This window comes from Piliocolobus tephrosceles, chromosome 19 (assembly GCF_002776525.5).
Source record: "Piliocolobus tephrosceles isolate RC106 chromosome 19, ASM277652v3, whole genome shotgun sequence".
Taxonomy (NCBI): domain Eukaryota; kingdom Metazoa; phylum Chordata; class Mammalia; order Primates; family Cercopithecidae; genus Piliocolobus; species Piliocolobus tephrosceles.
Window position 1 is genome coordinate 42,798,440 of NC_045452.1, and position 23,172 is coordinate 42,821,611.

The window sequence follows — 23,172 nt, forward strand, 5'->3', positions numbered from 1 at the left end:
CCCAATTTTACACAAGAGAAAAAGGACTACCTACCGGGCGTGATGGTTCACGCCTGTAATCCCAGCACTTTGGGAGGCCGAGGTGGGTGGATCACCTGAGGTCAGGAGTTCGAGAACAACCTGGCCAACATGGTGAAATCCCATCTCTACTAAAAATACAAAAAATTAGCCAGGCGTGGTGGTGCGCACCTGTAATCCCAGCTACTCAGGAGGCTGAGGCAGGAGAATTGCTTCAACCCAGGAGGTAGAGGTTGCAGTGAGCCGAGATCGTGCCGCTGCACACCAGCCTGGGCAACAAGAGCAAAACTCCATCTCTCAAAAAGCAAAAAAAGAAAAGAGAACTACTTTCACTAGGGTACAATTTCTTAGAGAACAGAAACCACAAATAATTCATCTTGATCTTGTAGTGACTAGCTAAGACTCTGAAAGGCAATATTCCATAAGTTTGTGAGATAAAAGTTCAAAGTTAGGTATCCAGTTGCTAATGATGAAATAAAAACCTAGGTTGGTTAAATTAGTTATTTTTTAAAATCTGCTAGCTAAAATGTTGAACTCAAAGTATATGAGTCATCTTCTGATTATCTACATGTGACTAACCAGTACATTTTTTTCATGAGTGTAGCTATACTTCTTAGCCTATGAAGAAAAAAGTAAAATAATGTGTAACTCACGAAATGAACATTTTTATAAACACAACTATAAGCCAAACCATACAACTAATCCTAATTCTGTTCTATTAAAAACCATCAGGTTCACCATTTCAGACTATTCGTAAACTACAGTAATAACAAGATCCTTCTATCTGTGGTTCTTATCCATCTTCCTTCCAGCCTTTTCCTGTCTCTCTCATTCCTCTGTTCTCCCCTTAAAATATGGTCCAACCACAGCAAATTACTCCCTTTATGATGTCATACTCTCAGATGCCTCTTTCTCTGCCTTTGCACATGCTGTCTCTCCCTGGAAAGCCCTTCCAGACTTTGCAGCACAGTGAAGTCAACTGAGACTCATCTCAATCAACACTTTCTCTAAGAAGCCTTTTCTGATGCTTCCAAGGATGTTCCACAGTCCCCTCACAAAACTGAGCTTTGAGGGCATTCTCTGTATTTTATCAACTTTTTATGCTGAGCACCCAGCACAGCAAATCACGATGGGTATCTGATACTTATTTAATGCTTACTGAATCCACAGAATGCAAATACTAGGCCCAGTCCATCATCTGGTAAAGACAAACTTTGTAATTTAGCTGTAACAGCCTATTTTTACAAAGTCAAGCTTAACTAGGAAATACACACAGTGCAAATTTAACTCGGTTGGGAAAATGGGCTATGTATCTTGGTTAAGTCAGATTCATAAGTGATAAAACAAAAAAATTTACATTCTGTGGTAGATATAAAGTTCATTTACTTCTGCAAATATGCTATATTTGGGCTCATGCCATATAAAGTAGGTGAAGCAGAGTCAGAACCCCTGTTAAGTGATATTCAAGGAGAATCCACATGGTTATACCCTGTAGAGCTCACATCATTCTACAAAAAACTCAGAATAAAGTAAGATAAAGAATTATCACCAAAATCTTAAAAATATGCACTGGATCCATATCCAAACGCAGTAAAATGATGTGTTTCTGTCTGAGATCCATGCTGTTACGTCTTAGACAAGCTGCTTCATCTATTTATTATTGGCCCCAATTTATTTTCTTTTTTCTTTTTTTTTTAATTTAAGAGACAGGGTCTCACTCTGTTGCCCAGGCTGGAGTACATGGGCAAAATCATAGCTCAGTGCAGCCTCAAACTCCAGGGCTCAAGCACTCTCCCACCTCGGCCTCCCAAATAACTGGGACTACAAGGACATACAACCACACATGGCTAATTTGTTTTTGTTGTTTTGTAGAGACAGTGTTTTTTTGTGTGTGTTTGTTTGTGATAGGGTCTCACCCTGTTGCCTAGACTGAAAAGCAGAGGCACAATTTTGACTCCCTACAGCCTCAACTTCTTGGGCTCAAGCAATCCTCCCACCTCAGCCTCCTGAGTAGCTGGGACCCACCAGGCCCAGCTAATTTTTGTATTTTTTTGTACAGACAGGGTTTTGCCCCATTGCCCAGGCTGGTCTTGAACTCCTGGGCTCAAGCAATCCCCTGGCCTTGATTTCTCAAATGTGCTAGGATTACAGGTGTGAGGCACTATACTCAGCTGAGATAGAGACTTGGTATGTTGCCCAAACTGGTCTTGAAGTACTGACCTCAAGCAATCCTCCTACCTCAGCCACACGAAGTGCTAGGATTACAGGAAAGAGTCACTGTGTCTGGTCCTCAACTTTCTTATGCATAAAATAGGGATAAAAGAAATATTCTGTCCCCACCTCAGGGCTGTTCAGTATCAAATACGAAATTAACATAATAGGCCAGGCACATGGGCTCAGGCCTGTAATCTCAGCACACTGAAAGGCCGAGGTGAGTGGATCACTTGAGGTCAGGAGTTTGAGGCCAGCCTGGTCAAAATGATAAAACTCTGTCTCTACTAAAAATACAAAATTTGGCCAGGAGTGGTGGCACACGCTGGTAGTCCCAGCTACTTGGGAGGCTGAGGCCCAAGAATAGCTTGAACCAGGGAGGCAGAGGTTGCAGTGAGCTGACATCACACCACTGCACTCCAACCTGGGTGAAAGAGTAAGATTCCATCTCAAAAAACAAATAAATAAATAAACAAAAGAAATTAAGGTGCTGGTATGAACCTGTAGTCACAGCTACTCAGGAGGCTAAGGTGCAAGGATCACTTGAACTTGGGAGTCGGAGGTTGCAGTGAGCCAAAATTGTGCCACTGCAGTCCAGCCAGGCACAGTGTCTCTCAAAAAATAAAAATAAAGCCAGGCGTGGGGGCTCACACCTGTAATCTCAGCACTTTAGGAGGCCAAGGTGGGTGGATCACCTCAAGTCAGGAGTTTGGGACAAGCCTGGCCAACATGGTGAAATCTCGTCTCTACTAAAAATATAAAACAATTGGCTGAGGGCAGTGGCTCACACTTGTAATCCCAGAACTCTGGTAGGCTAAGATGGGCTGATCACCAGGTCAGGAGATCAAGACCATGTTGGCTGACATAGTGAAACCCTGTCTCTACTAAAAATACAAAAATTAGCCAGGTGTGGCAGCACCTGCCTGTAGTCCCAGCTTCTTGGAAGGCTGAGGCAGGATAATTCCTTGAACCTGGAAGACAGAGGCTGCAGTGAGTCGAGATCTCACCACTGCACTCCAGCCTGGGCGACAGAGTGAGACTCTGTCTAAAAGAAAAAACAGAACAAAACAAAACAAAAAACAGGCATGGTGGCATGCGCCTGTAGTCCCAGCTACTTGGGAGGCTGAGGCAGCAGAATCGCTTTAACCCAGAAAGTGAACGTGGCAGTGAGTTGAGCCAAGATTGTGCCACCGCACTGAAGCCTGGGCAAGAGTGGCAAGAGTGAGACCCTGTCTCAAAAAAAAAAAAAAGAAAGAAAGAAAGAAAGTTCAAATACCATACTAATGTTATTTTTTTACAAATTTACGTTAAAAAGCCATAGGCAAAAAGGTACAATAAAATTATTTAACATTTGACCCAAGAGTGTATATTATCCTAACTTTTGTGGAAAATAAACATTTTCTTTTCAAATAAAAAAAAAAAAAGCTTACCCTTAACTGACATCCAACTTTTTCATAAGCTTTGATGAGTCTATTTCTGTGATACATCATTATCCCATAATGATCTTTATTTCTGCAGTTGAATCCAAAGGTAATTCTCACTGTTTTAGACTTAGGATATTAAGGTAAATTTTGAACACAACACCTCACTCAGTTCAAATCATCCTTTCTATTTCATTATTTAGTAAGTCCAAAAGCACAAAAGGAGGGCAAAGCTAGAGCAGACTAGAATCCCTATCAGCATATAAGGCGAAAGGGGCAAAAGAGAATACACCTGACTAACATATCTCTATAAGGAATCATAAAAAGAAAAAGGATACTAAAAATTTGGGTCGATAAACATCACGTTCGATGTAGGCAAGACTCTTCGAAACCAGCTGTGTCTTCACTTTCTGTCCACGTAGGATGATCTGCATTCTTGGCTTTAGATATAATATACTGCAATAAGCCTGGAAAATAACATAACAAGAAGTTAGTATCTACAGATTTGCTCACCATTACTTAGACACGGATTTACACAGAAGCTCTCCTATTAACTTGATAAAAGACCAATTGACTCTTCAATAAAATAGGCTATAAGACTGTATGTTATTCTGATTTGGTTGTTTTTCATTAAAAATAAGCTCAATATATCGCAGCCAGTAAAAATGACTTGCAGAATACAATCAACTGATCTACATAGACACTGATATAGTTAATGTTACTGACTGAAAAAGATTACAAAACAGCACATATGGTATGACATTTTAATTTTAAAAAATGTATATATGTACAAAAAAGTACATTTTCTGATTTTTCTGTCAAGTACGGAGGTGGAGGCTGCAGTGAGCCTAGATCACACCACTGCACTCCAGTGTGGGCGACAGAGGGAGACCCACACCTCAAAAAAAAAAAAAAAAAATTCAACATGGAACTAAAACTTAAACATTTCTCTTACTTTTCCTGACTCTTGATTTCAAAAGAAGTGGTGCTTTGTGTCATTTTAAAAACACTGTATTTTGTAGTGTACTAAAACCATACCATCTTCTCTGGCTGCCTCTGAACTTGTTTTGTACTTGAGTAAGACTTTTTCAACACTAGGAACACATTAGGATACATCAAGGAATAGTAAATATCTGCTATTTACTATTACTAACACTGTAATTGCTAAGACCTTAGTAAAAATTACATGGAAAATCTGTAAATGTCAAATACATCCACAACTTGGGATTAGAGAATTATATTAACACAAGAAATAAAGCAAAAAGTGGCCAGGCTAGGTGGCTCAGGCCTATAATCCCAGAACTTTGGGAGGCCGAGGCAGGCGGATAACGAGATCAGGAGTTCAAGACAAGCCTGGCTAACATAGTGAAACCCCATCTCTACTAAAAATACAAAAATCGGCCAGGCAGGGTGGCGCATGCTTGTACTCCTGGCTACACAGGGAGCTGTGCCAGAAGAATCGCTTGAACCCAGGAGCCGGAGGCCATGGTGAGCCAAGATAATGCCATTGCACTCCAGCCTGGGCAACAGAGTGAGACTCTGCCTCAAAAAAAAAAAAAAAGAAAGAAAGAAATCAAGCACAAAGTTAGTATCACATGTCTTATCAAAACTACTAAAAAACTTTAGGGTGCAGTGGTTCATGTCTGTAATCCCAACACTTAGTGAGGCCGAGGCAGGCAGATCACCTGAGGTCGGGAGTTCGAGACCAGCCTGGACAACATGGTGAAACCTCGTCTCAACTAAAAATACAAAATCAGCTGGGCATGGTGGCGCATGCTTGTAATACCAGCTACTAGGGAGGCTGAGGCAGGAGAATCGCTTGAAGCCGGGAGGCAGAGGTTGTGGTAAGGCAAGATAATGCCATTGCACTCCAGCCCGGGCAACAAGAACAAAACTTTGTCTCAAACAAACAAAAAACCTTGATATTAATTTATCGACATTGTTGTATCAAGATATTAATTTCTGCAATCTTTTTTTTTTTTTTTTTTTGAGACAGAGTTTCCGCTCTTGCTGCCCAGGCTGGAATGCAATATCTTGGCTCACCACAACCTCTGCCTCCTAGGTTCAAGGCATTCTCCTGCCTCAACCTCCCGAGCAGCTGGGATTACAGGCTCCTGCCACCATGCCCAGCTAATTTTTCTATTTTTAGTAGAGACAGGGTTTCATCATGTTGGCCAGGCTGGTCTCCAACTCCTGACCTCAGGTGATCCACCCGTTTCTGCCTCCCAAAGTGCTGGGATTACAGGTGTGACCCACTGTGCCAAGCCAATTTCTTCAATCTTAAACGGACACTCATTTTGACCAGGCGCGGTAGCTCGTACCTGTAATCCCAGCACTTTGGGAGGCTGAAGCAGGTGGATCGCTTGAGACCAGGAGTTTGAGACCAGCCTGGACAACATGGTAAAACATTGTCTCTACCAAAAATACAAAAAAATAGCCAGGTGTGGTGGCACATGCTTGTAGTCCCAGCTACTCGGGAGGCTGAGGTGGAAGGACTGCTTGGGGCCAGGAGGCAGAGGCTACAATAAGCCAAGACCACACTGCTGCCCTCCAGCCTGGCTGAGAGAGTAACACCCAAAGACCTAATCTCCAAAAAGAAAAACAAAAAACAAAAACCTCATTTCTAAAGGGAAAATCCTAGAGGCATTTATCACAATATTATATTAATGTACCTTATCTATCTATAGTCTATAATTTATTGCTTTAGGAGGACAATTAAGGTATGTATTCTATAATATGTTAAATTTTTGTGTGTGTGTGATGGAGTCTCACTCTGTCACCCAGGCTTAAGTGCAGTGGCGTAATCTCGGCTCACTGCAACCTCCGCCCCCTTTTGCCCCACCTCCAGGTTCAAGTGATTCTCCTGCCTCAGTCTCCTGCGTAGCTGGGATTACAAGTGTCTGCCACCGCGCCCACTTAATTTTTGTATTTTTAGTAGAGACGGGGTTTCAGAATCTTGACCAGGCTGGTCTTGAACTCCTGACCTTGTGATCCACCCATCTTGGCCTCCCAAAGTGGTGGGATTACAGGTGTGAACCACTGCGCACGGGCAAATATGTTAAATTTAATAAGACTTTGAATTTGTTGTCTGTTGAATTAATTAGTCTGGCCACCATACACTGATTAATATAATAAAAATATGCTGATTCTAATATGATAATAATGTTAGCATATAGTAAAAACTACAAGCATTGTTAGGCCTGACGACTTTACAATTTAAAAAGGGTTTCTAAGCAAATATATCAACCAGTGTGCTAATGAAAAATTAAAGCTGGTTCATGTCTGAGACACTTTTATTCAGAGAGCACTGGCAGCCTTTATATCACAGGTAGGTAACATGAGCTCTCCTAATACTACCATGATTCAATGATTTTCTCACTTCTACAAAGAGAGTTGAATACATACCCTCAAGGAATAGTCACTCTCAGGGGCAATCTGGTCCATCCTTTCCTGCTTCTTATACCCCTTCTTCCCTGTTATCTCATCTAAATCCTCAGGAATTCTGATATCATATTTATCCTTTTCAAAATCGAACTCCGTTGCATTTTTGTAGCTGCAAAAATAATTTTTAGAAAGAACCAAAAATTAACTTCACAGTAAGATAAGAAAGCAAACACTGTAAGCCATTAAAAAGGTACGCAAATAAATAAACCTACACATGGTGCATGTCAGTGGGGGATTGGGGGTGCAAAGGCAAGAGAAAAAGAAAGAAAACGGATCCTGGAATATGTGGAGAAACTGTATCACTCGTACATTGCTAGTAGGAAAACATTCAGTAAAACAGTCTGGCGTTTCTTAGAAAATAAAACTGAAGTACTATATGATACAGCAATTACATGCCGGATATCTATTTCAGAAAAATGAAGACTATATTCCCACAAAACCATGTACACACATTTTTACAGCTTTATTTGTAATATCCCAAAACTATAAACCCAGATGTCCTGAATAGGTAAACACACTGGGTTCCACACATACAATGAAATACTACTCAACAAGAAAAAGGTGCAAACTGGCTGGGTGCAGTGGCTCACACCTGTAATCCTAGCACTTTGGGAGGCTGAGGCGTGTGGATCACCTGAGGTCAGAAGTTCAAGACCAGCCTGGCCAATATGGCAAAACCCTGTCTCTACTAAAAATACAAAAATCAGCTGGGCATGATGGCGGGTGCCTATAATCCCAGCTACTCGAGAGGCTGAGGCAGCACAATCACTTGAACCCAGCGGGTGGAGGTTGCAGTGAGCCGAGATGGTGCTACTTCACTCCACCCTGGGGGAAGAGCAAAACTCCATCTCAAAAAAAAGAAAGAAAAGAAAGAAAAGAAAAAGGTGTCTATACACACAAGAACCTGGAAGACACCAGAAAGTTATGCTAAGTGAAAAAAGTCAATCCCAAAAGGTTTCCATGTTGTTTATGTAATATTCTTAAAATGGCAAAATTATAGAAATAGAGAACAGATTAGAGGTTGTCAGGGATTAAGCAGGGAGTAGGGTTATGAGGGAAGTGGGTATGGCTACAAAAGAGCAACATGAGGGATTCCTGTGATGACTAAAGTGACCTGCATCCTGACTGTATCAATGTCAAAATCCTGTCTATATCAATAGCACTACTGTACTACAGTTTTGTTAGATGTTACCACCAGGGGAAACTGGATAAAGAGTACATGAGATCTCTGTATTACTTCCTACAACTACACATGAATCTACAATTATCTCAGAAAGTATAACTGAAAAAATCCTCCAGGAGAAGGAGGGGTAGGGAAGTGAAAACATGAAAAATGAATTCAGGTATCAGAACAGCACAAGTTATTTCAGTTCTTTAGTCTTATCACTACCTGTGCTTTATTCCTGTGATTCAGTATATCTTAGATCTTTCAATATTACACATTAGTCTTAAATTTTAAAATTTATTTGTGAAGGATTTTATCCTCACAAAGATAAAGGATTATAAATTTTAGTAACGCAAAAATCTCACCTATATTACTTTTCTCATCAGGTGCTACATCACTTTTAGCTTTAAGTAATGGACACAATGAAGAAAGATTTATCCTCCTAAATTTGTCTTCTCATTGCTTTTTTTCTCTTTTCTTTTTTTGAGAAGACGGGGTGGAATAAATGAGAGAGAATGGAGTGCTAACGGAGACTGAATGGCAGGGATAGAAAATTTTATTTTTTTTGGTTGGGTGCAGTGGCTTATGCCTGTGATCCCAGCATTTTGGGAGGCCGAGGCAGGTGGATCACCTGAGGTCAGGAGTTCTAGATCAGCCTGGCCAACATGGAGAAACCCCGTCTCAACTAAAAATACAAAAATTAGCCAGATGTGGTGGCAGGCGCCTGTAATCCCAGCTGCTTGGGGGGCTGAGGCAGGAAAATCGCTTAAACCTGGGAGGCAGACGTTGCAGTGAGCGGAGATCGCACCATCGCACTCCAGCCTGGGGGACAAGGGCGAGACTTCATCTCAAAAAAAAAAAAACAAAAGAAAGAAAAGAAAATTTTTTTTAACAATATGAAAATTATCCTGGGCAAAGACAAATCAGTAACTACACCAAAAAATGAGTACCTTTCCGTGTATTTCTACTGTGTGTAACGAGAGATGAATGTAGGGACACCACCCTGCACAAGCACCGTACTCCCAAATGGTCAACATCTATGTCCATATTTACCTTCTAAGATTCCAAATGATGATCCTTGTCCCCTTCTTGCCCATAATAGCATCAAGTTCTGCCAGTAACTTCTGTTCCGTAGAAAACAGAGAATGTTCCAGAATTGCAGCAAGGCTGGCTTTTGATTCTGCTAAATTAATCATCTGTCGTATATCGTAAGTTAAAGACTCAGATTGCCAACATATTTTTCGTAATTACAATATGAAAACCAACTCTGTAAACTTAAATAACAGAAAAACTATTTATACATAATTTTCCAAGGTTTTTTACTTTTATTTTTTTTTTTTGAGATAGGGTCTCACTATTGCTCAGGCTAGAGTGCAGTAACATGATCAGGGCTAACTGCAGCCTAGCTGGGACCACAGGCACCCACCATGACCGAGTAATTTTTAAATTTTTGGTAGAGACAGTGTCTCCCTATGTTGCTTGAGCTGGTCTCTAAATTCTGGACTCAAGCAATCCTTCTGTGTTGGCCTCCCAAAGTGATGGAATTTCAGGCATCAGCCACCAAGCTCAGCCTATTTTCTAAGTTTTACCATGGTGGTTTGATTTCAAACAAACATCAAGAAGAATAAAAAATGAGCAGGTTATTATTCCTAACTAACTTAATACTTTCCAATATTTCAATGTGTTCATACAAAAGGCATTTTCCTAAAGTTATCCTGCCTTTCGTAGTCACTAGCCAAATTTTCAAGCCAGACCATAAAGTCTTACTAGTCTACAATAACCTTGAACTAAACAGAAGAGGTATAGGAAGTTTAACATAAAATATTGAGTATTTCCATAGTAGGAGTCCAACAGAGAAGAGAAAAGAACAAACCCTTAGCCTCAGGTGTATGGTAAATGCAGAGGACAGAGGTAAGAAATGGAATAGGTGCTATTCAAAGGAAATAATTTGGAAGAAGGCAAAAATATGGAATGTTTCCGAATTATTTCTTCAGTTTCTCCACAGCTTTTGCACAACCAAAAGGATATGGTGCTTGTTGAATGCCACTATTGGAACAACAACATGCTCCGCTTTTATGACTTCCAAGTAGGTCTGAGACAAAAGGCCCACGCTCATGCTTTCTCCATTTTTGGTAAAAACAATTGCGTCTTTACCCAGACGCATAGAACCTGACTTGAAGCCATTCCCATATAATCCAACTGGCACATGACCATTCATGGTGACTTTGTCACTGAAGCCAAAGCTAAGAAGAAAAGAAAGATTTTAAAAAATAAATACCTATAATCAAAAATAAATAAATAAGTACCTATAATTTTTTTTTAAATTCATTAATTGTAATACCAAGTAAAAAGCCTGGGTTCAAATGCTGGCCTCACCCTTCCTAGCTGTATAATCTTGGGCAGATTACTTTTTTGTTGTTGTTGATTTTTTATGTATTGGGCAGATTACTTTTAATGTATCTTGACATGTTTTCCCAGCTCTGAAATGAAGGAAACCAAATCTACGTAACAGGGGAGAGAAAGGATCACAAGTACTAACATGGAAACTCATTGCTGGCACACCCTGACTAAATAGCTGAGTATAACCCATGCTCCTGGGACTGTGAGATTTCACCCCATGAATCTCTTCCTCTAAAAGTTACTCCCAACAATGTGGTAAGTTTTATTATAAATACTGGTTAAACCTAATTTACACTAAAGTTATCAGTAATTGATATAAATATATTACAACTCTAAAGGAATGGTGGACTCTTAGGGAGTTGGAGGTAGGGTGGAGTAGGTGATGAGAATGGTGAGGACTGACTAATCATCTACCAGGAGTAGAAAATCATGGGAAGATTCTCAGAGAACAGCTCACACTGTACATACAGTATTTCATTTCAAAAAACAAAAACCAAGAATAGTCAGTATGGCATGGGAAACCCTTTAGGCAAAAGCAACAATTTTAAGAAGCGTGGCACATTTTTACCTACCTTAGCATTTTATGTAATTTATCAGAAGTCATACCATTCCCATTGTCAGTGAATGTCAAGCATATATGGTCATTTATTACTGTTTTGTCAATCCATATTTGTTTAGCGTTCACATCAGGATCGTAAGCATTATCTGGGAAACACAAGTTTGAAGAAATTCTGATTTTCCACTTTAAAAAAGAGCAATTAGTTCAGAACAATCCTATAAGTTTAAGACAACTTTTAAAAGCTGCAATTTTTAGCAACTCCTAAGAAGAACATGAAAATAAACTGCATCCTAGTATATATTAATTGACTATTACAGAATTAATACCTTCCATGTTAAAGAGACAGCACAGACTTGTACCCAGTACACCAAAAAAGTACAAAGGAAGAAAAACCACTACACTGCAGAGATGATTAAAAGACGGACTAAGGCTGTGTGCGGTGGCTTACGCCTATAATCCGAGCACTTTCGGAGGCTGAGGCGGGTAGATCACCTGAAGGTAGTTCGAGACCAGCCTGGCCAACATGGTGAAACCCCATCTCTACTAAAAATACAAAAATCCGCCAGGCATGGTGGCGTGTGCCTGTAGTCCCAGCTAATACAGAGGCTGAGACAGGAGAATTGCTCAAGCCTGGGAGGCAGAGGTTGCAGTGAGCAGAGATCGTGCCACTGCACTCTAGCCTGGGCAACACAGCAAGACTCTGTCTCAAATAAAAACAAACAAACAAACAAACAAAAAAAGGATGACCATGGTGGCTCACGCCTGTAACCCCAGCACTCTAGGAGGCTGAGGTGGGCGGATCACCTGAGGTCAGGAGTTTGAGACCAGCCTGGTCGACAGGGTGAAATCCCATCTGTATTAAAAAAAAAAAAAAAAAATTAGCCAGACATGGTAGCTGGCGTCTGTAATCCCAGCTACTCGGGACGCTGAGGCAGGAGAATTTTTTGAACCCAGGAGGCGAGGTTGCAGTGAGCTGAGATAGCGCCACTGCACTCCAGCCTGGGCGACAAGAGTGAAATTCCGTCTCAAAAAAGGAAAAAGAAAAAAAAAAGGGGGGGGGACTAACCTGGCTATCATAGGGCAAAGAGATCTGACTGTCAATGGAAGGTACACAATAATCGATGAATAAATGAGAAGGCAGTAACATTTTCTGCTAAGCTGCATACAAGCATGGCAGATTCACTTTCTACTATTTCTTTAAATTGTGGCACTTCTGAGTTTCACCAAGTTAAATCAAGTTTCTGGCGGCTTTTACGTTATTTCTTTATACTTCTCCATTTAACATCCTTGTTTAACATACTCATTTCTCTCAGAATAGGTGTACAAAGAAATAAAAAATGAAAACTAGGGCTGGGCACAGTGGCTCATGCCTGTAATCCCAGCACTTTGGGAGGAGGAGGTGGGTGGATCACCTGAGGTCAGGAGTTTGAGACCAGTCTGGCCAACAGGGTGAAACCCTGTCTCTACTAAAAATACAAAAATTAGCCAGGAGTGATGGTGGGCATCTGTAGTCCCAGCTACTCGGGAGGCTGAGGGACAAGTGCTTGAACTCAGGAGGTAGAGGAGGTTCCAGTGAGCCGAGACTGAGCCACTGCACTCCAGCCTGGATGACACAGCAAGATTCTGTCTCAAAAAAAAAAAAAAAGTTCCTTCCTTTTATTTTTTTCTTCCATCTAAGATAGAACTCTTCCTTGATAAAGATTCTAAAATACAATCAAGAATTTCTGAGAATACAATTTCCCTTTATTATCTGTTTCTTAAACATATGCCTAAATTTTTCAACTAGGCATATGTTTGTGTGCATGACTTTCTTTTTCTTTTCCTTTTTGTTGGAGACAGGGTCTTATGTAGCCCAGGCTGGAGCAAGACTTACTCCGCTGCAGCCTTGACTTCCTTGGCGCAAGTGATCTTCCTACCTCAGATTCCCGAGGAAGTAGGACTACACGCATGCACCACCACCCTGGCGAATTTTTGTATTTTTTGTAGAGATGGGGTCCTACTATGTTTCTCAGGGTGGTCCCCAACTCCTGGGCTCATGTGATCCTCCTGCCTCAGCCTCCCAAAGTGTTGGGATTACAGGTGTGAACAACTGTGAGCCCAGCCTATGCATGAATTTTTCCCAAGAAAAAAATCATGACCCATAAATGCAAATCTGATTGCAACCTTGCCGCTTTCTCATGTTCATTGAAATGCTGTTAAAATACAATCCTAAACCTTAAACTTCCCATTTATTGAAAGAAGCAAGAATTTATCACAAATCTAACACAATACTAATCCTCCTGATACCAGAAAAATGAATCCAAGCTCTATGTTACACATACTTTTGTGCTACTAATAAAAATAAACATAATTCTACCAGGCACTGTGGTGCACACTTGTAATCCCAGATACTCCTGAGGCTGAGGTGGGAGGATCGCCTGAGCCCAGGAGTTTTAGACCAGCCTGGACAACATAGTGAGACCTCGCCTCAAAATAAACAAACTCCTTATAATTCTCACTGTTTACTTTTATAACATAAATTAAAATATTTTCAATATAAACACTTGAGGAACTTAGCAAATCCTAAAAACTATGAAATACTTGGGTAGTATTAAAGAGAAAGCTGAACAGTGACTAACCTGACATCCATGTGAATAGCTGTTATGCTGTGTAATTTTAATCATTAACATTATCATTCAAGGTATTTGCTTTTGTTTTTTTTCTTGCTCTGTCGCCTGCTCAGGTTGGAATGTAATAGCACAGTCACGGCTCATTGCAGCCTCAACTTCCCGGGCTCACGTGATCCTCCCACCTCAGCCTCCTGAGTAGCTGGGACGACAGGCATGCACCATCATATCCAGCTGATTTTTAAATATTTTTGTAATGACTGGATCTCACTATGTTGCCCAGACTGGTCTTGAACTCCTAGCCTCAAGTGCCTGGCCAACACACTTTTTTTTTTTTTTTAAAAGGACACTTGTACCTAAGTTTTCAATAAAAGGTTTTTAAAATTACAATTGTAGGCCACGAGCGGTGGTTCATGCCTATAATCCCAGCACTTTGGGAGGCTGATGCGGGTGGATCACGGTCAGGAAATCGAGACCATCCTGGTTAACATGGTGAAACCCCGTCTCTACTAAAAAAAATACAAAAAAATGAGCCAGGCATGGTGGCAGGCGCCTGTAGTCCCAGCTACTCAGGAGGCTGAGGCAGGATAATGGAGTGAAACCAGAAGGTGGAGCTTGCAGTGAGCCGAGATCACGGCACTGCACTCCAGCCTGGACGACACAGCGAGACTCCGTCTCAAAAAAAAAAAAAAAAAAAAAAAACTACAATTGTAAGCAACAAATGGTATACGAAATGTCAAACTACATACCTATTAATTCAGCAACAGCACTGAATGGCCAGGTGTGACTAGTAGAATTTGTATGTAAAAACTTCGGGCAAAGCTGAAACAAACAAAAGGTTCATGTAAATTAATTCAGGTCTTACTTTTGAAAATAAAAAACAGTATTTTCATCCCCATGTTAAACAATATTGAGACCAAACAAAAGTGACTAAACTGCTTGTTCCAGGATACATCTGGAAGATACAATCTAGAATATTCGATTCTTAGGAGATAACATTGGGAACCAACTAAATAGCTTACTCACCAAGACTTCGTTCAAACCTAAAATCCTATAAACACCATTTCCTAATTTCTCTATTTTGAGACAGAACTAAGACTTTGTCAAGGAGGCATTTTCCTCCTATGTGTATCAGGCCTAATAAACTTAACTTGGCTTGATCAATAAGCTTTTCTGGCACTGTGACTTGATTATTTACTCCAAGTTCATTATAGCTGAACTTGTAGCAGTGGAGTAGTATACAACTACAAACTCTTCAAAGAATTCAAATAAGAGTTCCAATTGTTGGCCGGGCGCGGTGCTCACACCTGTAATCCCAGCACTTTGGGAGGCTGAGGTGGGCGGATCACGAGGTCAGGAAATCGAGATCATCCCGGCTAACACGGTGAAACCCGTCTCTACTAAAAATACAAAAAGAAATTAGCCGGGCTTGGTGGCAGGCGCCTATAATCCCAGTTACTCAGGAGGCTGAGGCAGGAGAATGGCGTGAACCCAAGAGGCTGAGATCGCGCCACTGCACTCCAGCCTGGGTGACAGAGCGAGACTCCGTCTCATAAAAAAAAAGAGTTCCAATTGTTAGACTAAACTTGGCCCGAGAATGCCTACATATTCCAGTCAGTACATAAGGAATTACAACTTAACAGTATGAAAACTAACTGAATGCCTAACAGGAGAATTTGTACTCCAGTAACAAACAGCTGAGTCTCAGTCCATTACAGAAGCCCATCTTCAGACAATCACAGGTCACCAGATGACTTAAATAAGGCAAAATGCCAAGTTGCAACCAATTAAACTATTTCTGTACTTTACTTTTGTTTTGTTCATAAATATTGCCTGATCACGTTGCAGGTCAGAGTGCTTAGAACCTGTTCTGGTTCTGAAGCCTGTCCTATTTTTTTCTGAGACAGAATTGTGCTCTGTCACTCAGGCTGTAGTGCAGTGGCACAATCTAGGCTGACTGCAACATCCACCTCCTGGGTTCAAGTGATTCTCCTGCCTCAGATTCCCGAGTAGCTGGGATTACAGATGCGCACAATCACACATGGCTAATTCTCTGTATTTTTAGTAGAGACGGGGTTTCGCCATGTTGACCAGGCTGGTCTCGACTCCTGGCCTCAAGTGATTCACCCACTTCGGTCTCCCAAAGTGCTGGGATTACAGGTGTAAGCCACCGCACCCAGCCTCTTATTTTTTTAGAGACAGAGTCATTCTCTGCTGCCCAGGCTGCAGTGCAGTAGTGCAATCATAGCTCACTGCAGCCTTGAACTTCTGAATTCAAGTGATTCTCCTCCTTCAGCCTCCCGAGTAGCTGGGACGACAGGCATGCACCTCTATGCCTGGCTAACTTTACACTATTTTATAGAGACAGGAGTCTCACTATGTTGCCCGGGCTGGTCTCCAATTCCTGGCCTCAAGTGATCCTCCCACATCAGCCTCCCAAAGTACTGGGATTGCAGGAGTGGGCCACTATGCCCAATACTGAATCATTCTTAGCTCAATAAAACTTTAACTTGTCTAAGGTTTTTCGTTTGAACACAATGCAACAAATTTGCATTGCGTCTTAATTCCCAAAGCTTTTATGTCTGATCTTACTCATAATTCATTATGGAAGAATATGCCAGTCAACCTCATGCTATTGGGAATTCTCTAAATTCCTGAATAGTGGTATGTACAAGTGTATAAAAACACACATGTAGTTGTTTTTGGTTTTTTTTTTTTTGAGATAGAGTCTCACTGTCGCCCAGGCTGGAGTGCAGCGTTGTGATCTAGGCTCACTGCAAGCTCCATCTCCTGGGTTTACTTACACAATTCTCCTGCCTCAGCCTCCTGAGCTGAGGACTACAGGCGCCCGCCACCACGCCCGGCTAATTCTTGTATTTTCAGTAGAGACGGGGTTTCACGGTGTTAGCCAGGATGATCTTGATCTCCTGATCACGTGATCCGCCCGCCTCAGCCTCCCAAAGTGCTGGGATTACAGGCGTGAGCCACTGTACCCGGCCAAAAACACACAAGTAGTTTTAACAGGCAGAGCCTTAAAAATTTCAGTATCCGGAGAATTTTCATGCAATTTTTTTGTTCATTCTGAACAGATTCTCTCCTACTTAGGGGGAAAAAGGTGGAAAGCACTTTGCAGTGTGAAGAGCCCTAAAAATATGATTAGACTGTAGATCAAGCCAACCACATCTGTAGTTCTCAGGTGCTGCCACAAGGTGTCAGAAAAGTCTACTTTTCCTCTGTCCACACTTGCTGCTGGACAATTCCCAAACCTTCATTTACCATTAAGTTGAAGCACACAAGTGAGAAACAGTATCCTGAAGAAGACTGCTCAAACTAGTACATATGCAATTCAGACTTTCTCTGGCAGACATCATATAATACAGCATACATCCATGAAATATAGAGTATAGGTAACTCAGACTTTCTTTTTTTTTTTTTTGGAGATGGAGTCTCGCTCTGTCGCCCAGGCTGGAGTGCAGTGGCCGGATCTCGGCTCACTGCAAGCTCCACCTCCCAGGTTTACGCCATTCTCCTGCCTCAGCCTCCCAAGTAGCTGTGACTACAGGCGCCTGCCACCACACCGGGCTAATTTTTTGTATTTTTTTTTTGTAGTAGAGACAGGGTTTCACTGTGTTAGCCAGGATGGTCTTGATCTCCTGACCTCGTGATCCGCCCGCCTCAGCCTCCCAAAGTGCTGGGATTACAGGCTTGAGTCACCGTGCCCAGCTGTAACTCAGACTTTCTAAAGCACACATCACAAACAGTTCTTAATGAAACTAAATTTCCAGCTCTTCATCTTGCACAAGAAGTCTTTTCTCAAAACTGAGGCATCAGGAAAACCTTTCTGTCCCACCTTCTCCCCTGTACAAATATCATTCTACCATTGAAAAAAGAATGATACACTCCGCCCCCAATCTACATCTTAACCATGGCACATGGCCCTGGGGTGTAAAATCTCTGGCTACTGTCGACAAAAAAGAGTCAAACTTTGTAAAATATTTGAAGACATTTATTCTGAGCCAAATATGAGTGACCATGGCCCATGACACAGCCCTCAGGTGGTCCTGACAACATGTGCCCAAGGTGGTCGGGGTACAGCCTGGTTTTACATATTTTAGGGTGGTATGAGATATCAATGAAACTCGTTTAAGATGTATATTGGTTTGGTTCAGAAAGGCGAGACAAGTCATAGTGGAGACTTCCAGGCTCTAGGTAAATTTAAACATTTTCTGGTTGATGATTGGTTGAGTTTGTCTAAGGACCTGGGATCAACAGACAGGAAATGTATGGGTTAAGACAAAGAATTGTGGAGACCAAAGTTTCACTATGCAGAGGAAGCTCTTAGCTAGCAGGCTTAAGACAGAAGAGGCTGTAAAATGTTTTCTTATGAGACTGAAAAGGGTGCCTGACTCTTAGTTGACTATCTCCTGGATCTGGAAAGAAAAAAAAAAGGAATGGCCAGGTGCAGTGGCTCAGGACGGGTCTGGTGGCTCACACCTGTAATCCCAGTACTTTGGGAGGCCGAGGCTGGTGGATCACCTAAGGTCAGCAGTTCAAGACCAGCCTAACCAACACGATGAAACCCCACCTTTACTAAAAATACAAAATTAGCCGGGCCTGGTGGCTCATGCCTGTAATCTCACCTACTTGGGAGACTGAGGCAGGAGAATTGCTTGAATCCAGAAGGCGGAGGTTACAGTGAGCTGAGATCGGGTCACTGCACTCCAGCCTGGGCAACAAGAGCGAAACTACATCTCAAAAACAACAACAAAAAAAGAAAAAAAGGGAAAAGGGGATTCTCTACACAATTTACATTTTTTTTCACAAGAAAAAAGAGACAAGACAAGAGACAAACTTTGTAGGGCAACTTCAAGATATGACAAGGAAATTTATTTAGAATTACTTTGATTTCTTTCCTTATTATGCGATGTTACACCAGAGAGTAATGAAGCAGGTCTGACCCCAACTTTCTGTCATGGCCTGAACTAGTCTTTCAGATTAAATGTTTAGAGTGCTCTGGCTGAGAAGGAAGTCCACTCAGATGGCTGGAAGAGCCTTAGAATTTTATTTTTGGTTTATACTACCAAACAAGAAGAAAATTATTAGTCAACTACCATAAACCCTTAGAGCTTCCTGTAATTCTGACAGACCAACCATAAATTGGGTGTTCATATGATTCCCTCTTTATGTTTGACAATGTGCTATAATGCTCACAAAACTCAAAAAAACACTGATTCATTGTAAAGCAAGCCTGTCCAGCCCTCAGCCCGCGTGGTGCACGTGGGCCAGGACAGCTTTGAATGCAGCCCAACACAAACTTGTAAACTTTCTTTTTTTTTTTTTTTTTTTTTGATGGGGTCTCGCGCTCCGTTGCCCAGGCTGGAGTGCAATGGCACGATCTCGGCTCACTGCAAACCTCTGCTTCCCGGGTTCAAGCGATTCTCCTGCCACAGCTTCCCAAGTAGCTGGGATTACAGACACCTGCCACCACGCCCGGCTTTTTTTTTGTATTTTTGGTAGAGACGGATTTCACCATGCTGGCCGGGCTGGCCTCAAACTCCCAACCTCAGGCGATCCGCCCACCTCGACCTCCCAAAGTGCTAGGATTACAGGCATGAGCCACCGTGCCCAGCCTGTAAACTTTCTTAAAACATTATGAAGTTTCTTTCATGATTTTTTTTTTCTTTTGTAGCTCATCAGCTATCATTACAATTTTTTTTTTTTAAACCTCATGGGCTATTGTTAGTGTATTTTATGTGTGTGGCCCAAGACAATTCTTCTTCCAATGCGGCCCAGGGAAGCTAAAAGTTACAATATAAAGGATATTACAGTCTGGGCCCAGTGGCTCATGCCTGTAATCCCAGCACTTTGGGAGGCTGAGGCAAGTACGAGACCAGCCTTGTCAACATGGTGAAACCCTGTCTCTATTAAAAATACAAAAAATTGGCCAGGCGCGGTGGCTCATGCCTGTAATCCCATCACTTTGGGAGACCGAGGTGAGTAGATCACCTAAAGTCAGGAGTTCGAGACCAGGCTGGCCAACATGGCGAAACCTCATCTCTACTAAAAATACAAAAAATAGCCAGGTGCGATGGTGCGCACCTTTGTCCCTTTGTCCCAGCTACTGGGGAGGGTGAGGCAGAAGAATCACTTGAACCCAGTAGGTGGAGGCTGCAGTGAACTGAGATCACATCACTGCACTCCAGCAAAGGGGACTCCATCTCCAAAAAAAAAAAAAAAAAGTCAGCTAATTAGCATAAACTCCGGTGTGCTTAGAAAAAAAAAAAGGGCGGGGGCTTATTATTGTAAATAACAAAAGATGTTCTTCTCATGGTTATCAGGAAATACCAAAGATTTCAGGAGCTCCAGTGCCAAGAACCAGGACAAAAAACAAATATACTTTTTGATCATATCAACTGTATATAAATGTGAAATTGAAAACACAGGAGGACAGCTGGGTGTAGTGGTGGCTCACACCTATAATCCCAGGACTTTGGGAGGCCGAGGCGGGTGGATCACTTGACATCAGGTGTTCAAGACCAGCCTGACCAACATGGTGAAACCCCACCTCTACTAAAAATACAAAAATTAGCTAGGCACAGTGGCACACACCTGTAATCCCAGCTACTTGGGAGGCTGAGGCACAAGAATCACTTAAACCCGGGAAGCAGAGGTAGGAGTGAGCTGAGATTGTATCACTGCACTCCAGCCTGGGCGACAGAGTGAGACTCATCTCAAAAAAAAAAAAAAAAAAAAAAAAATTTAAATTTATACTGTTGTCTTCTGACATACAATAATAAATTAACCTTAAGCAAAGAAGGAAATCCTAATGCACACTACAACATGGATGAACCGTGAAGACATTAATGAAGTAAGGCAGTCACAAGTCAAATACCGTATAATTCCACTGATATGAGTACAGCAGTCTGCCTTTATCCTCAGACTCAGAGAATGCATTCGAAGACCCTCAGTGGATTCCTAAAACTGCAGATGGTACCAAACCATATATACGCTATGATTTTTTTCCTGTACGTACTTATGATAGAGTTCAAATTATAAATAAGGCACAGTAAGAATTTAACATTGTATTATTTATTTATATAGAGATGGAGTCTTGCTCTGTTGTCCAGGCTGGAGACCAGTGGCGTGGCTCACTGCAACCTTCGTCTTCAGGTTCAAGCGATTTTCCTGCCTCAGTCTCCTGAGTAGCTGGGACCACAGGTGTGTGCCACCATGCCCAGCTAATTTTTTCGGATTTTTGGTAAAGTTGGGGTTTCACCATTTGTCCAGGGTGATCTCAAACTCCTGATCTCAAGTGATGTGCCTGCCTCAGTCTCCCAAAGCTGGGATTACAGGCATGAGCCACCGAGCCTGGCCAAATTAACAATAATTTATTCTATTTTATTTTTTTGAGAAGTTGTTTCACTCTCGTCATCCAGACTAGAGTGCAATGGCACAATCTCACCTCCCTACAACTTCCACCTCCCGGGTTCAAGCGATTCTCCCGCCTCAGCCTCCTGAGTAGCTGGGATTACAGGCACCCGCCACCACGCCCAGGTAATTTTTGTATTTTCAGTAGAGACAGGGTTTTACCACATTGGCCAGGCTGGTCTCGAACTCCTGACCTCAAGTGATCCCCCCGCCTTGGCCTCCCTAAGTGCTGAGGTGTGCGTCACTGTGCCCAGCCAAATTAACAACAATTTCATAATAAAATAGAATGATACAACGACAGTGAATCTGGTAACTCACAGCTACTAAGTGACTAATAGGTTGGCAGCACAAATCCACAGTGCGGATATAATGGACAAAGGGATGATTCACATGCCAGTCACTACTCAGATGGGAGCACAGTTAAGAATTTATGAACTGTTTCTACAATTTTCCATTTAATACTTTCGGACCATGGTTGACTTTGGGAAACTGAAACTGAAGAAAGCAAAACTGTAGATAAGTGGGGACTACTGTAGTCAAATTCCTAGACAGAAAGTAGAATGGTGTTTGTCAGGTGCTGGAGAAGTGACTATTTAATGCGTACAGGGTTTCAGTTTCACATCAAGAGCTCTGGAGAGGCTGATCGTTACACAACAAGGTGAACGTACTTAGCAGTACTGAACTGAAACTTTAAAACGGTTAGCATGATAAATTGTATGCTACATGTTTTATTACAATAATAAAAAATAAACAGCAAGTTAGCAAACTGAACAATGTGATATGACTTTCTTCCTTTCATGCCAATTTCCAAGAGCTAGCAGCCAGGATTATGCCATGGCAGGAGACTACACACAGTAGAATTCCTCCTTGGGAAGCTCATTTCTAAAAGTTCTATTTGGTTCCTTAACAACTGCGCCTGGCCTTTCTGGATAGCATCTTGTTTTTGTTGTTCTCGGTTTTTAAAATTACTTTTTAAAATTTTCAGTTTTGAAAAATATACTTATCTTATTGTCCAACAGTTCCCACTTTTTACGGTCTACAGACACCAACATAAAGCACCCCCAACAAAATGACTCCTTCCTATGTGATCACCCAACAGTGAAGCCCACCAAACTAGCTCTATTCTCGTATGAAAATCTTGCAGTCAGTTTTTAGTGTCTCACTTAAAAATGTGAGAAGGCTGCCAGGTGTGGTGGTTCCCGCCTGTAATCCCAGCACTTTGGGAGGCCGAGGTGGGTGGATCACTTGAGGTCAGGAGTTCAAGACCAGCCGGGCCAACACAGTAAAACCCCTTCTCTATTAAAAATACAAAAACTTAGCCAGGCATGGTGGCACATGCCTGTAATCCCAGCTACTTGGGAGGCTGAGGCAGGAGAACTGCTTGAACATGGGAGGCGGAGGCTGCAGTGAGCTGAGATCGTACCACTGCACTCCAGCCTGGGAAACAAGAGTGAAACTCCATCTTAAAAAAAAAAAAAGGGAGAAGGCTGTTTCCAGACATTTGAGAGAGTTTAAAATTAGAAACCAAAAACAATATACAGTAAAAGAAACATGAAAATAGAGATAATGCAGTGAGCAAAAGAAAACTTCAAATATACTACAGTTAGGTCAGGTACAGTGGCTCATGCCTATAATCCCAGCACTTTGGGAGGCCGAGGCGGGCGGATCACGAGATCAGGAGATTGAGACCATCCTGGCTAACACGGTGAAACCCCCCGTCTCTACTAAAAATACAAAAAATTAGCTGGGCGTGGTGCCGGGCGCCTGTGGTCCCAGCTACTAGGGAGGCTGAGGCAGGAGAATGGCGTGAACCCAGGAGGCGGAGCTTGCAGTGAGACGAGATTGCATCACTGCACTCCAGCCTGGGGGACAGACGGAGACTCGGAGACTCCTCTTAAAAAAAAAAAAGCCGGGCGCGGT

The 23,172-nt window shown here is 42.0% G+C and overlaps 1 protein-coding gene across 2 annotated transcripts in view; it reads right to left on the reverse strand.

Annotated features, from left to right (window-relative positions):
- The window catches only part of MORC3 (MORC family CW-type zinc finger 3), a 56,878-nt gene that overhangs the window by 29,097 nt on the left and 4,609 nt on the right, over positions 1–23,172 (reverse strand). The window contains exons 2-8 of one of the 2 annotated variants that reach the window (XM_023191229.2): positions 14,574–14,646; positions 11,232–11,364; positions 10,288–10,502; positions 9,313–9,460; positions 7,056–7,203; positions 3,989–4,117; positions 3,660–3,779 (exon numbers count right to left, since the gene is read on the reverse strand). In XM_023191229.2, the coding sequence (XP_023046997.1) occupies positions 3,660–3,779; positions 3,989–4,117; positions 7,056–7,203; positions 9,313–9,460; positions 10,288–10,502; positions 11,232–11,364; positions 14,574–14,646 (966 nt within the window). Of the gene's footprint in view, positions 1–3,659; positions 3,780–3,988; positions 4,118–7,055; positions 7,204–9,312; positions 9,461–10,287; positions 10,503–11,231; positions 11,365–13,836; positions 13,964–14,573; positions 14,647–23,172 lie in introns of those variants that run through there. The other variant, XM_023191237.1, reaches the window with a different exon arrangement.